The sequence below is a fragment of the Aegilops tauschii genome, chromosome 1, assembly GCF_002575655.3.
Source record: "Aegilops tauschii subsp. strangulata cultivar AL8/78 chromosome 1, Aet v6.0, whole genome shotgun sequence".
NCBI classification, from domain to species: Eukaryota; Viridiplantae; Streptophyta; class Magnoliopsida; order Poales; family Poaceae; genus Aegilops; species Aegilops tauschii.
This window is the reverse complement of record NC_053035.3, coordinates 262,262,313-262,274,242: the sequence shown is the minus strand read 5'-3', so window position 1 is coordinate 262,274,242 and position 11,930 is coordinate 262,262,313. Positions and strand designations below refer to the sequence as shown.

The 11,930-nt window shown below is 54.5% G+C and overlaps 2 protein-coding genes and 1 pseudogene across 2 annotated transcripts; all 3 read left to right on the top strand.

Annotated features, from left to right (window-relative positions):
- The first annotated feature begins 4,850 nt into the window (after positions 1–4,850).
- On the top strand, positions 4,851–5,363 carry LOC109736099 (uncharacterized). Its single transcript, XM_020295319.1, has one exon. It carries the CDS (start codon positions 4,851–4,853, stop codon positions 5,361–5,363), a length of 513 nt encoding a protein of 170 aa, XP_020150908.1.
- A 2,256-nt stretch (positions 5,364–7,619) lies between these two features.
- On the top strand, positions 7,620–8,668 carry LOC109736098 (uncharacterized; annotated as a pseudogene).
- Positions 8,669–8,897: 229 nt separating this feature from the next.
- LOC141028499 (uncharacterized) lies at positions 8,898–11,653 on the top strand. Its single transcript, XM_073506094.1, has 4 exons — positions 8,898–9,057; positions 9,145–9,226; positions 9,580–10,069; positions 10,295–11,653. Exons 1-4 carry the CDS (start codon positions 8,898–8,900, stop codon positions 11,651–11,653), a joined length of 2,091 nt encoding a protein of 696 aa, XP_073362195.1.
- Positions 11,654–11,930: the final 277 nt, after the last annotated feature.

Here is an 11,930-nt window from a genome sequence, read left to right as displayed (position 1 = left end):
ACCGGCTTTCTCTTCTTCCTTCAACACCTCGTTTCAGCATGAAGTAAGTTCACCACGTGGATAAGAGGTGAGATTAATCATCTGTGCTTACTAACAAAACATCAGCATGTTGCATCTGAGGAGAAAATGTGTGTAACCAAACAATTGTGTATGTTTCTTCTCAGCCTGGCCGATGCAGAATACCAAACAATCTGCACAACGCGGTTTTTTCTGTATATTCACCTAGCCAGGCCCAACTCAGCCAGACTCGCCGGAGACAAGATAGTGATGTAGGCTACCAAAGACGCCATCGGTGTATGTACACAATCGATCAACCAGACTCTCAGTTTAGCAAAATAACCCACACCAATTCTTTGTCATCTAGTTTTCAACAAATAATATAGTACTTTGAACTAGAATTTATAATCTGTCAACTGAATCAAATTGACTTTGAACTAAATTATAGGAACTTTCAAATTAAATGAAGGAGAAAAAGAATCTGCCACTAGTCGAAGAATCTTCCATTTAAAACTTATAACTTTGAAGAACATGAATCGGTACAAAGCTCAACAGTAACAATTTTTTAAAAAGCACAAGAGAGGAAAAACAATGAATTTTTTTAGTTCTTACCTGCTACCTGCTCCTATGGTGGAGATTGTCGACTACACGACATTGTTGACCTCAGCCTAGTCGAAAGTCTGTTCATGGTATCTCACCTATGTACGTGGGTCTAGATTTGATCCCTCAACTCCAATACATAATATATTAATTTGCTTAAATTTTATATCCTGAGAAATTTAGTACATGTCCCATTGTTGAGAGAAGTTTTGCTGAAGACGCGTTCTTGGTTTTATACACGTGAAAAGAAAAAAGAAAAGGATTTCTGGAAGAAAAAGAAGATGGATGAAGTTAGAGAATAGGAGTATTTGAGTTTTTCTAATCTAAAATGTGCCTTCATGTTATCTTGTGTTCCTCAATTTTTCAGATTCTCTTTGACAATTTCCCCCCTTTTAGAATTATATGATTTTCTTTGAATTCTTGGATTTCCATTTCCCTATTTTCCCGTCAATTTAAACTTTTTGGCTACTTTTCACAAAATCTTATTATTGGTATGCTGATTAAAGTGCCACGTATGTAGAAAAACTGTGTGCATTTTTTTCCTTTTGAATAATATGTGTAATAACTCTTGAAAATCGTAAATAGAAATTGAAGAAAGGGAAGACTGACACGAGCAGATCGGCGCCGGTCACCACGGTTGAGGCGTCGCGCAAGCGGGCTCGGCGGTTGCCGTCCGTAGTCACGGTGTTGTGTCCCCCCCCCCCCCCCCCCCCCCCCCCCGGCTGGGGACGCAGGTGTTAGGAATGAAAGGCGAACCCTTTCTTTCCTTCTTCCAAGGTTGTTGCTCCGTGATGTGGACGGATGGTGGTGGTTTGGACATGCCGGAGTGGCGGCTTCGGATGGCGGTCCGCATGGTTGGCTCTTTGGCGGGCACCATGTCCGTGGTGGTGGCGCTCTCTCTCTCTCTCTCTCTCTCTCTCTCTCTTGGTTGTGTGGCGGCTTGAGGGTAGCGGTGGGTGGCTCGGGCGCTCTCCCTGTCTTTGGCAGTGGCGTTCCCCCGATCCGGGCCTGTGGACCTGAACTCGTTGCGCCTGTCCTGAAGACCACGTGTGGCACGGGGGAGCTGCCGGGCGTCGCTATCTTTCTGAAGACGTCGTCGTGGTGCTCCTCTTCATGTCAAGGTTCCGGGTGAAGACCTTTGTCCCTTCTGGACTCGGCAGCGGCGAAGCTTTGCGCCGTTTTCCCTCCTGGGGGCGTTGTCGTGGAGTTTAGGTGTTTAGGGCACTGTGGGGCGTTGTACTCAGTTTTTCCAATGCTTTCTTTCAGTAGCGTAGTAGTCGTGTTTTGCATGGTCCGGTTATCTTGGCTATATCACCATCTTGTATCGGTTGACCGTGTACTTGGTTTGGTGATTGCTTTATATATAAAACGGGGCAAACGCCTGTTACTAGAAGACTGACACACTTGTTTTTTTTACCAAAGCCTACTTATTTCATCAACCTACTGGGCACTAGAGATGAAGAATTGTTATTTTAAGACACATCCAGAATCTTTACCGGAATATATTTTGCAATCTGGTACTCCCTCTGATCCAAAACTGCGTCGCTTATTTCGGATCATAGATTGTAGAATGTAAAACAAAAAGGGCGTGTATATAAAATGGACCCTTCAGAATCACAAAGATCCTCATGCCAAGATCAAAATAGTGCCGAAGATATGTAGTCTATGCAAGCCCCACGAGCAAACGGACTCTGCTTATCTGATTAAACAACCTGTTCGATTTGTGTCCTGTCTGTCCAACCAAAACACAGCGCAAAATAAAACCACGGAACAAAGCACTAAATCGACGAGAAAGAAACACCTGCACCCGTCCATGCGGGGGGCATGCATGGGCAGCAACACTGCCAACTGCCAAGGGAGTTTCAGGCGTTGCTGCCTCAAAAATTCGTCATCGATGGAGAGGTCTTCATCAGGGTCAGAGACAGCACGGGATATTCTGCTTGAAGTGGACAGTTCGGGGGTGTCGGGGCGTGCATCATGCAACATGCATGCATGAGAGGGTTTGGATTGTTTCTGGATTTCGACTGGCTCGAGTTAGGTAGATCAGCACGAAGCAAACCTTGCAACGATCACTAGAAAAACAAGAGCAACTCCAGCACACGCGCCCTATTTTAGATCGTCAAACGGTTCGTGGAGGTGATCATTACAATTTAAGAAGACTCCGTAGGTTACGCGCAAATTCAGATTTGCCATAACATAACCTACGAAAAAATTCTGCCGATGGGACCAAATTTTCATATGCTGTAGCAATTCTTCCGCAATTCAATTGAACACCGAGTTGGCTACTATTGCATTCCTCATAGGCACTTGCGATTTAAATTCATAGAACAATTAAAATTAAACTAAGTATGTTAATACTGGCATTGAACTATACTACCTCCGTCCTGGTTCATTAGTCCCCATTGTATTTCGTGCTGAATTGACCATGGATTGAACTAACAAAATGTTCATACATGTCACAAAAAATTATATCATCGAAAACTATGTTCAAATACGAATCCAACGATATAATTTTTGTTAACATGCATTAACATTTTGTCGGTTAAATCTTTGATCAAAATTTGGCACAAACTATAAAGAGAACCTATAAACCAGGACGAAGGTAGTACTAGTTACAGCCAACCGCTGGTTGCGGCGGTAGTGGGACGGGCCGACGCGGATAGTGGCATTAATGCCGTGATGGCGCGGAAACAGCCCTTGGCGGCCTCGTCCCACATTGGTCGGCGTAGAGGGACGTGCAAAAATATTTGTAACTTTCTCATAATGCTGAGTAGTATATTAGTCTTAATTTTACAGAATTCAAAAATTTCTGCATAGTTCCATTTTTTGAATATTTGTCCAAAACAGGCAATAGGCTGACGTCGCTGCAGACTGGGTGGTCAACGGGTCAAATCTAGCCTAATTAGCAAAAACCAAGTTTGGGGAGGGGCGGGTCGAAGCTAGCCGAATTTGATAGTTCAGAGTTGAATACTAGATGATTTTAGAGCATGGTGTTGAATCTTAGACAAAAAAAAATAGTTTAGGGTTGTGACTTAGATTAGACGGAGCTCCGGCATAGATTCCTGCCAGCTCTTTGAGACGGCGAGGTTAGACTTTTTTATCATGCGTATGCAATCGCGCTATTTGGTGTCAATTTTTTCAGATCGATTTAAGAATTCAACGGCGACGATTACAGCTCCGGGGAGCTGGTCCTTAGGGACATGTGCACGAAGATTTCCCGGTTGTTATCGACAATGTCAGACCGGCTCCGGCATAGGAGCGTTGACAGCGACATGTCAACGGCTTGTTCTGACGGCGGCAATGGTCGTTTCGTGGTCTATGGACCTCGATGTAATTCTATTATGTTTGAGGTACTTTGTAATTCCGGTGAATCTTTATAACAGATCTCATCCTTTTCAGAAAAAAAATCCAACAATGAACTTCCCATTCTCTTTGTGAGGCTCCAGCTCCATGGCTGGTTGATGGATTGATCAATCGATCGATGCCTTTGGAGCCTTTGGCGACCCAAACTCCCACAAATAAAGGACCATCTCGATCGGGTTGATGCACGTACGTAATAAAGCCGTGGCCAAACTCCTGCGGTTCTCTTCATTTCTTTGGAACCATTCCACAATCCAACCAGCATCGCTGCAGGAATTATTCTTGGCCCAGCATGGAAGTGGGCAACACAGCCCCGGCGCCCCGGGACCAGCATTTACATCGGAAGATTCAACAGCAGCAATCCTTAATCCGAGCAAGTTCTTGTTATTACCTTCGGGGGCGGAAGAATCTCACCCGCTCCTGTCCGCATCTCCCCGGTACTTAGCAGCAAGAGCAACCAGGCGAGCATCAGCAGGATGAGCGACCTGTTCGCGCAAAGGAAGGGTGTGAGCAAGGACCAAGTGGCTGCTGGATGCTGCTGCGGCGACTGTCCTGGTGAGGAGTTCAAATCAACTCCAACCCAAACGGACGGTGTTTTTGTCCGCTTTTTATCCGTTTGGATCAGCCGCCCGCCCGTCGTCCGTCCTCTTTTAGTTTTGAGTCGGCAGTGTGTCCAATGGGTCGACCCATTTCATGACTGCGTGCGTTTAACATCATGCCGTCTCCCTGGTTTTGGCGCTCCAGCGCGCGGGAAAGGTTCGCGCGCGGGGAAAGCGGCCTAGCGCGCGCTGGTTTTGGCACACCAGCGCGCGCGCCGCGGCCGGCGCTCGCTATAAAGAAGGCGCACCCTCCACACTTTGTCGGCCGCCCACTCTCGCCGTCTCTGCACCACCATGTCGATCCGCCGCCTGGGTGCTTCGGATTTTCGCGGAGTCCGCGAGCGCCGCTCCGGCGCCTTCTCCGCCGAGATCTGGTTTCGCGAGAAACGTCTCGTCCTCGGCACCTTCGACACCGCAGAGGAGGCGGCCCGCGCGCACAACTTTGCGGCGTGGCGCCTCCTGAGGCCTCGTCGGGATATGAATTTTCCCAACGTGTCGAGCCAGCGGGCGCAGGATCTGGCGCCTCTCCCGCGGCTTTTCACCGACGAGGATCGTCGTATCCACCGGAGGCGGCAGCGTCGCCTCGCCATCGCAGAGAAGGACGTGGACGCCTTGGTGGTGTGGCGCGGAGGCTACCTGCAGGACATCGTCGACGAGCGCCAGTTCTACAAGCAATTGAGATCGGAGAGGGACGCGAGGAGGAGGGAGCGAGCCGCCTATCGGGAGGACAAGCGTTCGCGGAAGCAGGCAGCTCAATTGAAACTGAAGCTACGAGAAACGTCGGGTTGGGATTTTGAAGACGAGTAGCTTGCTGACGCCTACCTTCAAACATCGGAGGAGGACATTACCGAGTCGGAGTCAGAAAGCGACGACTAGTGGTCTTTTTCTTTTATCTGTGTACGCTAGAACTATCTATGTACTGAAAAAATGGCCGGCGGCGTCGGCAACGTAGCAAGCGGGCGAGGGTGTGAATCCACTGTGCCACCGACCAGCGGACCTGGTGAGGAAAGAGAGCGAGCGCGCGCGTCCGTCTTGTGTCTGCGCCGACGCAAATCAGGCTCAAAAATAGGCCGCAAATGGATCGGCAGGCGGATGAAAGCGGACGCGCGTTCGTTTGGGTCGGTGCATTGGGCCGGCTTTTTTGTCCGCGCCGACCTAAACGGACGGCCGCGGACGAAATGGGTCACCCCATTAAAGTTGCTATTAGTGCAGTGCGCAGCAGACGACACGGTACACACAGCCCCTACGGCCCTACCTGTTCTTGATTGCAATTTGCAAGGCGGAGGGAGACAGACAGGGCCCCCAGTGGCCGATGCATATGCGCGGCAGGAGCAACGGCTGTGTCAGGAGGACCCCTCTTACTTTGAGGCGTTGGGATGTGGGGGAACAACGTCCGGTAGAAACTATCTTTTCAGGGTGAAAACTGTGAAAAATGCGTGGAGGAACTTCTCCGAGTTTTGCGACATGTTGGGGACATGATCTTCAACGGGCACGTGTGCGCACGAGTGTTTCACTCACAGAGACATTTCTAGTTTCTGTTGCATGGATGTGTTTCGTGGCTTAACACGACTTGACCTGTCAATTCGAAAGCGGAATTAGGCAAGAAGAGCTGTAGCTTGTTTACCTAAACCCACGTTTTTTTTAGGGAAATGTTGCAACTTTATTCAATGTTCACAGCCCCATCAGAAGCGATCTCTGAGCTAATGCACTCAGGAGATACATGGAGCCACGTTTTACATAACGAGTTCGTACAACCCTCCCTAGCTAGGACATGTGCGACTTTATTAGCCGATCGTTGCACCCAAGCAACCCTAGACTCAAGAAAAGAGCTAAGTAAAACCTTAACCTCTTCAACTAGTTGCCCATGAGTCAATTCAGAACCATTCCTTAAGAAGGCACAAGTGGCAGCCCTCTCCCGCTAGGTTAGCCACGCTCCCGCTCCGGCCCCGGCGGCCACCAAACCCGGTTGTATGGCCCGTTCCTCCGCCTGCAGCTCGCGGAGGCCCCCCCTCGCCGCTCCCCCTCCCCGGGCGGCCCCCCTCGGCCCGACGGTCCTTCGCGGCCATCCACCCCTGGATCCGTTGCGTCCACGGCGGCTGCGTCAGATCTGGCCTCGACGCCGCGTTTCCTGCAACGAGACGGCCGGCCATGGGCGGGGGCGCGCCACGGACCGACGGATCTCTGCAGATCCCCCCCGCTGGAGGGTGCCCGTCTCAAATCCATTGTGGCTTTCCCTTCCCCCCTCCCCCGGTCAACCATTCCCTTTCGAGCCAAGCAGAGGGGGATGGCAGGGGGTGGACAGAGGTCACCTCGAGGAACAACCGGAAGGCTGGCTCCCCCCCGCTGGATCATGCGCAGCGCCGCCCGTCGCGGCGCTCGGACCGGCGCCGGGACTTCAATGCGGTTGGCAGCCGCGAGGCCTTCTTAAGCCAGTTCAAAGGCAAGTGTTTCCGCTGCCTTAGCAAGCTCCACCGCCGCGTCGACTGCAGAGACCCGCTGCGCTGCATCATCTGCAAGCGTGCCGGGAACTTTGGCAAGGAGTGCCCCCAAAATCCGAAGAACGGCGGTCCAGGAGGCTCCGCTCGCGCCAGGCTTGGGCCGCAGCCTCCTCGGATCCCCGTGCGAAACCGTCTGCGCTTCCCGCCGGCCCCGGTGCCGACGCCGATGGATCGTCTGACCCACTGCGACCCTGCGTGGCGGCCACGCTTCAGCAACAAGGTGATCATGGTGACACCGGCCCTCGAGCGCGACGAGTTCATCCTGCGCCAGCACGCCGTCACGCTCACCGCGGCGGACCGCCGCCACTCCACCAACCCGATGGCGGTCGGCAAGGCCATCCTCGAGCGACTCAGCACTCCGGCCCACCTGCTCTGCATCACCGCGCACCACCCGGAGGCCTTCCTCGTCCACTTCGACCTCCCGGCGCACCGAGACGATGCGGTGCGGCGTGGGGTGCTCAAGATCGACGGCGGCAAGTACTTCGTCAGGGCATGGCATGAAGACGATCACGCGGCGCTCCTCAAGATGAACCTGCATGTGCGCGTCGTCATCGAGGACCTGCCCATGCAGTTCTGGTCCCTGCAGGGGGCCGAGGAGGCCTTGGGCGACTTCGGCCGCATCGATCGCCTGGACTCGCACACGCTGGAGCGGGGGCACACCAAGCATTTCGCCTGCTGGCTCTGGGTCTGGGATGTGGCTCACATCCCCACGCGGCGAGCGCTCTGGGTGCTCAAGCGCGGAGCCGGCCGTGTCGATGAGGCGATCGGCTTTGCCCCGCTGGATTGCCGTGTCCCTCCGCCACTAGGCGTGCACCGCTACGACCTCCTGGTGCACGTCGACTTGGTGGAGGACTGGACCCCGCACTCGCCGCGCTTGTCGCACTCGGAGCAGAGCGGGCTCCCCTCCTCCTCCTCCGACGACGACCGCCCCATGCCGCGCATCGAGCCGGGCACGTGGGTGTCCCGCGTGGAGGACGGCCAGGGCCCGGGCCGTCGCTCGATCCAGCGTGCCCCTGCCGCTGGCTGCGCCGGCCCCATCCTGGGGGCATCAAGGCGTGACAACGAAGACGGCGACAACAGCGGTGGCTCGGGTCGCTCCTGGAGGGACCGCCTGCTCGGCCGCGGGTGCCACGCCAAGGGCAGTGGTGCGGACGTCGTCGAGGGCGCCCACCGCCACCGCAGTCGCACGCCGGTGGGCAGGCGCCTCGGGGGCAGGATCGTGGCCAGTCGGCGTCGGGCTCGAGGGACGCTGCGCCCACGCTGCGCGCGACCCCACCGCTCGGCTCCCCCTCCTCCAGTTGATGCTGCAGAAGACCCGGTGGCCCGCCTCTTCAGTTTCTCCGACTCAGGCCGGGCGCTCTCCCCGCCCCCGCGCACGGACTGCATGCAGTTGGAGATGGAGAATGCCATGATCGACGAGCTTCAGACCCCACTGGCCTTCGAAGACGACGGGCGATCCCCTCCTCTCCAGCTGCCCGCGCACCAGGACCCCGACAGCCCGAAGATGCTCCCCTGCCTGCTGCCCTGCATCAACACCCCGGTGGCGGCGACTGCTGGCTTCGAGCTCGCCGCGGTCGCAGAGCGGGTTGGCGTCATGCAGATCGAAGAGGGTAGCGGAGCGGCGCAGGTGGCCGCTGCCCTCTTCGCCCCCGTCCCCCCGCCGATCATCGCCAACCAGCCGGCGTCGCGTCCTCGCCCCTCTGCGCCGCCCAAGTCGAGGGCCGTGTCGACTCCTTCGCGCCGCAGTGCCCGCCAGGCCGCGGCGGCAAACCCAACGCCGGTGCCCCAACGCGCAGTTCTCCGTCTGGTGCAAGAGCTGGGTGCGCTTGGCCCCAAAGACAAGATGACGCCGAAGGCGGCAGCCCTGCTCATGAAGCGTTTCCAGGAGCCCCTGTCTGACGGCGACATTGCAGCCATTGCAAAGCTCACTGGGCTGGACCAAGGTGCCCTCAAGATCGCCGCTGGCGTGGCTGGAATCGCCGGCGTGGAAGAGTCCATTGTAGGTTGATCATGTTAGTTGTTCTTAGGTTTAGTCTCCGTCGACGGCTGGTATTCTACCGGCTAGATTTAGGTTTGGTTTCCATGTGTAGTGCTTTGGATAGATGGTGTGCTCGACGACGACGGGGTTTTGGGCCTACTGGTGGCCGTCGTCGCCCCCAGGCTTGTTGTAAGGTGTTTTGTGCTTCTTCCATTAGTATAATTAGTCGACGGAGTAAGGATCTGTGTCTCCATGAGTGACAATAGCTTGATCTTCATGTCTTGGAACGTGCGTGGCTTGAACTGCCCGGCAAAACGAACGGCGATCAGCGACGTAGTAAAGGCAAATTGAGTAGCGATCCTTGCCTTGCAGGAGACCAAGATCGAGACCTGGTCGCCTGCCATAGCGGCTGAGATCGGAGGTGCCGCTCTGGAGGGCTGCGTAGTATTGCCGGCACATGGGACGAGGGGAGCGCTGCGTTCTTCTGGGATAAGCTACTCGTCAACGTAGTCTCGCATTTATTAGGTCGCTTCTCCATTACTGTCAGGGTAGAACCCCTCCTCGTGAGTGAGCCGTTCTGGCTCACCACCGTTTACAGGCCGACGGACGACGCTCAAAAGGACGACTTCCTCCGAGACCTCGTGGCTGCTGCCCCGCCGGCTGGCGAGGCCTGGATGATCAATGGGGATTTCAACATGATCTACCAGTCAAGCGACAAAAACAACAACAATTTGAACAGGAGAATGATGGGTAAGTTCAGGCGCGCTCTTGACTGGGCCGGGCTGAAGGAGCTGAAATGCAAGAACAGAAAATACACATGGAGCAATGAAAGGCAAGATCCCACGCTCTGCAGCATTGACAAGTTCTTTTGCAACAATCGATGGGATCTGCTACACCAGGAGTACATCCTCACGGCAGCCTCGACGTCCTTCTCTGATCACTGCCCGTTAATCCTCGCAAGGGCGGCTACCCCCTTCAGGCAGGCGCGCTTCAGATTTGAGAATTTTTGGCCCAAATTCCCTCATTTCAATGAGACTGTGATGCGTGCGTGGCAACGCCCAGTTCAACATGATTGTCCGTTCATCAGGATAAAGAGGCGTATGGCGAGAGTGGCGGACGATTTGAAGATTTGGAGTAGGGACATGTTTGGCAAAAGCAAGTAGCAGCTGCAGATCGCCAATGAGGTGATTTTTTAGCTGGACAAAGCTCAAGAGAGTAGATCACTATCAGACGCTGAATTTTACCTTCGAAAAAACCTGAAGTTGAAGGTGCTCGGTCTGGCAGCCATTGAAAGAGCTAGGAAGCGCCAGGCCTCAAGAATCAGTTGGCTCAGAGCTGGGGATGCTAGTACCAAGCTGTTCCATGCAAAGATGAGGTCGCGCAGATGGAAAAATTTCATCCATGCACTCAACATCAACAACAGAGTGCTTGTAGACCACAAGGAGAAGGACCAGGCCATCTACAACCACTTCTCCGCCTCCTTAGGCCAGGGTGAGAGGCGCAGCTGCACTCTGAACTGGGAGCAGCTCCACGTCCCGGTGGTGACCGCGCCCGAGCTGGACGGCCCGTTCACTATGGCCGAGGTATGGGCAGCGATCATTGCATCGCCGGCAGAAAAGGCACCAGGCCCAGATGGTTTTACTGGCAAATTCTTTCGCTCCTACTGGCATATCATCAAGGACGAGTTCATGGCCGTTTTTCAGAAGTTCTATCACATGGCCGGAAGAAACTTCAGCGACATCAACACCGCGCTGATCGCCCTGCTCCCAAAGCGCAACGAGGCCTCGGAGATTGGCCATTTCCGGCCCATAAGCCTCATCCATTCCGTCGCGAAGCTGATCTCAAAGGTGCTCGCTTTAAGGCTCTCGGCTGCCCTAGACGGAGTGATCTCGCCGGCTCAAATGGCATTTCAAAGAGGAAAGTGCATACACGACAGCTTTCAGTACGTTCAGGGCTGTGTCAGAATGTTGCATAGAGAGAAGAAGCAGGCCCTGCTTTTCAAATTGGACTTCGCCCGAGCATTCGACTCTGTCTCTTGGGCGTATTTGATTGAACTGCAGCAGCAAATGGGCTTCTCGCAGCGCTGGAGGAACTGGGTCTCCTTGCTGTTATCCTCTTCGTCCTCCTCATGCTTGCTCAATGGCACGCAGGGTCCAAGCTTCCTCCACGCGTGTGGGCTACGGCAGGGTGACCCGCTCTCGCCGCTGTTATTCATCCTGGCAATCGACCCCCTGTACCGCCTGCTTGAATCAGCCACCAGACAGAATCTGATCGCGCCCTTGCCAGGCCGGGGAGCGAGCATGAGGGTCAGCCTTTACGCTGACGACGCGGTAATCTTTGCAAATCCAATAAAGGAGGAGGTGGACTGCCTGCTGGAGCTGCCGCACTCCTTCGGGGAAGCCACTGGTCTCAAACTCAACCAGGCCAAGTCCTCGGTCATCCCGATGAACTGCGACGCCCAGACGCTGGAGGAAGTGCTGCACGGCTTCGACGGCGCCATCGCTAGCTTCCCCACAACCTACCTGGGGCTGCCTATCTCCCCTAAGCGATTGCGGATCGTGCACTCCAATTCCTCATTGACAGGATCAAATCACGCCTCGCGGGTTGGAAGGGGAAGTTGATGTCGTTGGCCGGCCGGCGCGTCCTGGTGCGCGCAGTGCTCTCCGCCTTGCCCACATACGCCCTTTCTGTTCTAAAGGTGCCGAAGAAGGTTTTGAAGGAGATCGACAAAGCGAGGCGACGCTTTCTGTGGGCGCAGGACGAAGAGCTGATGGGTGGCAAGTGCAAGGTGGCGTGGAGCTCTGTCTGCTCGCCGACGGAGAAGGGAGGGCCCGGGATCCTCGACCTGCAGCTCTTCGCCTCTGCGCTGCGGCAGCGATGGCTCTGGCTGGCTTGGCA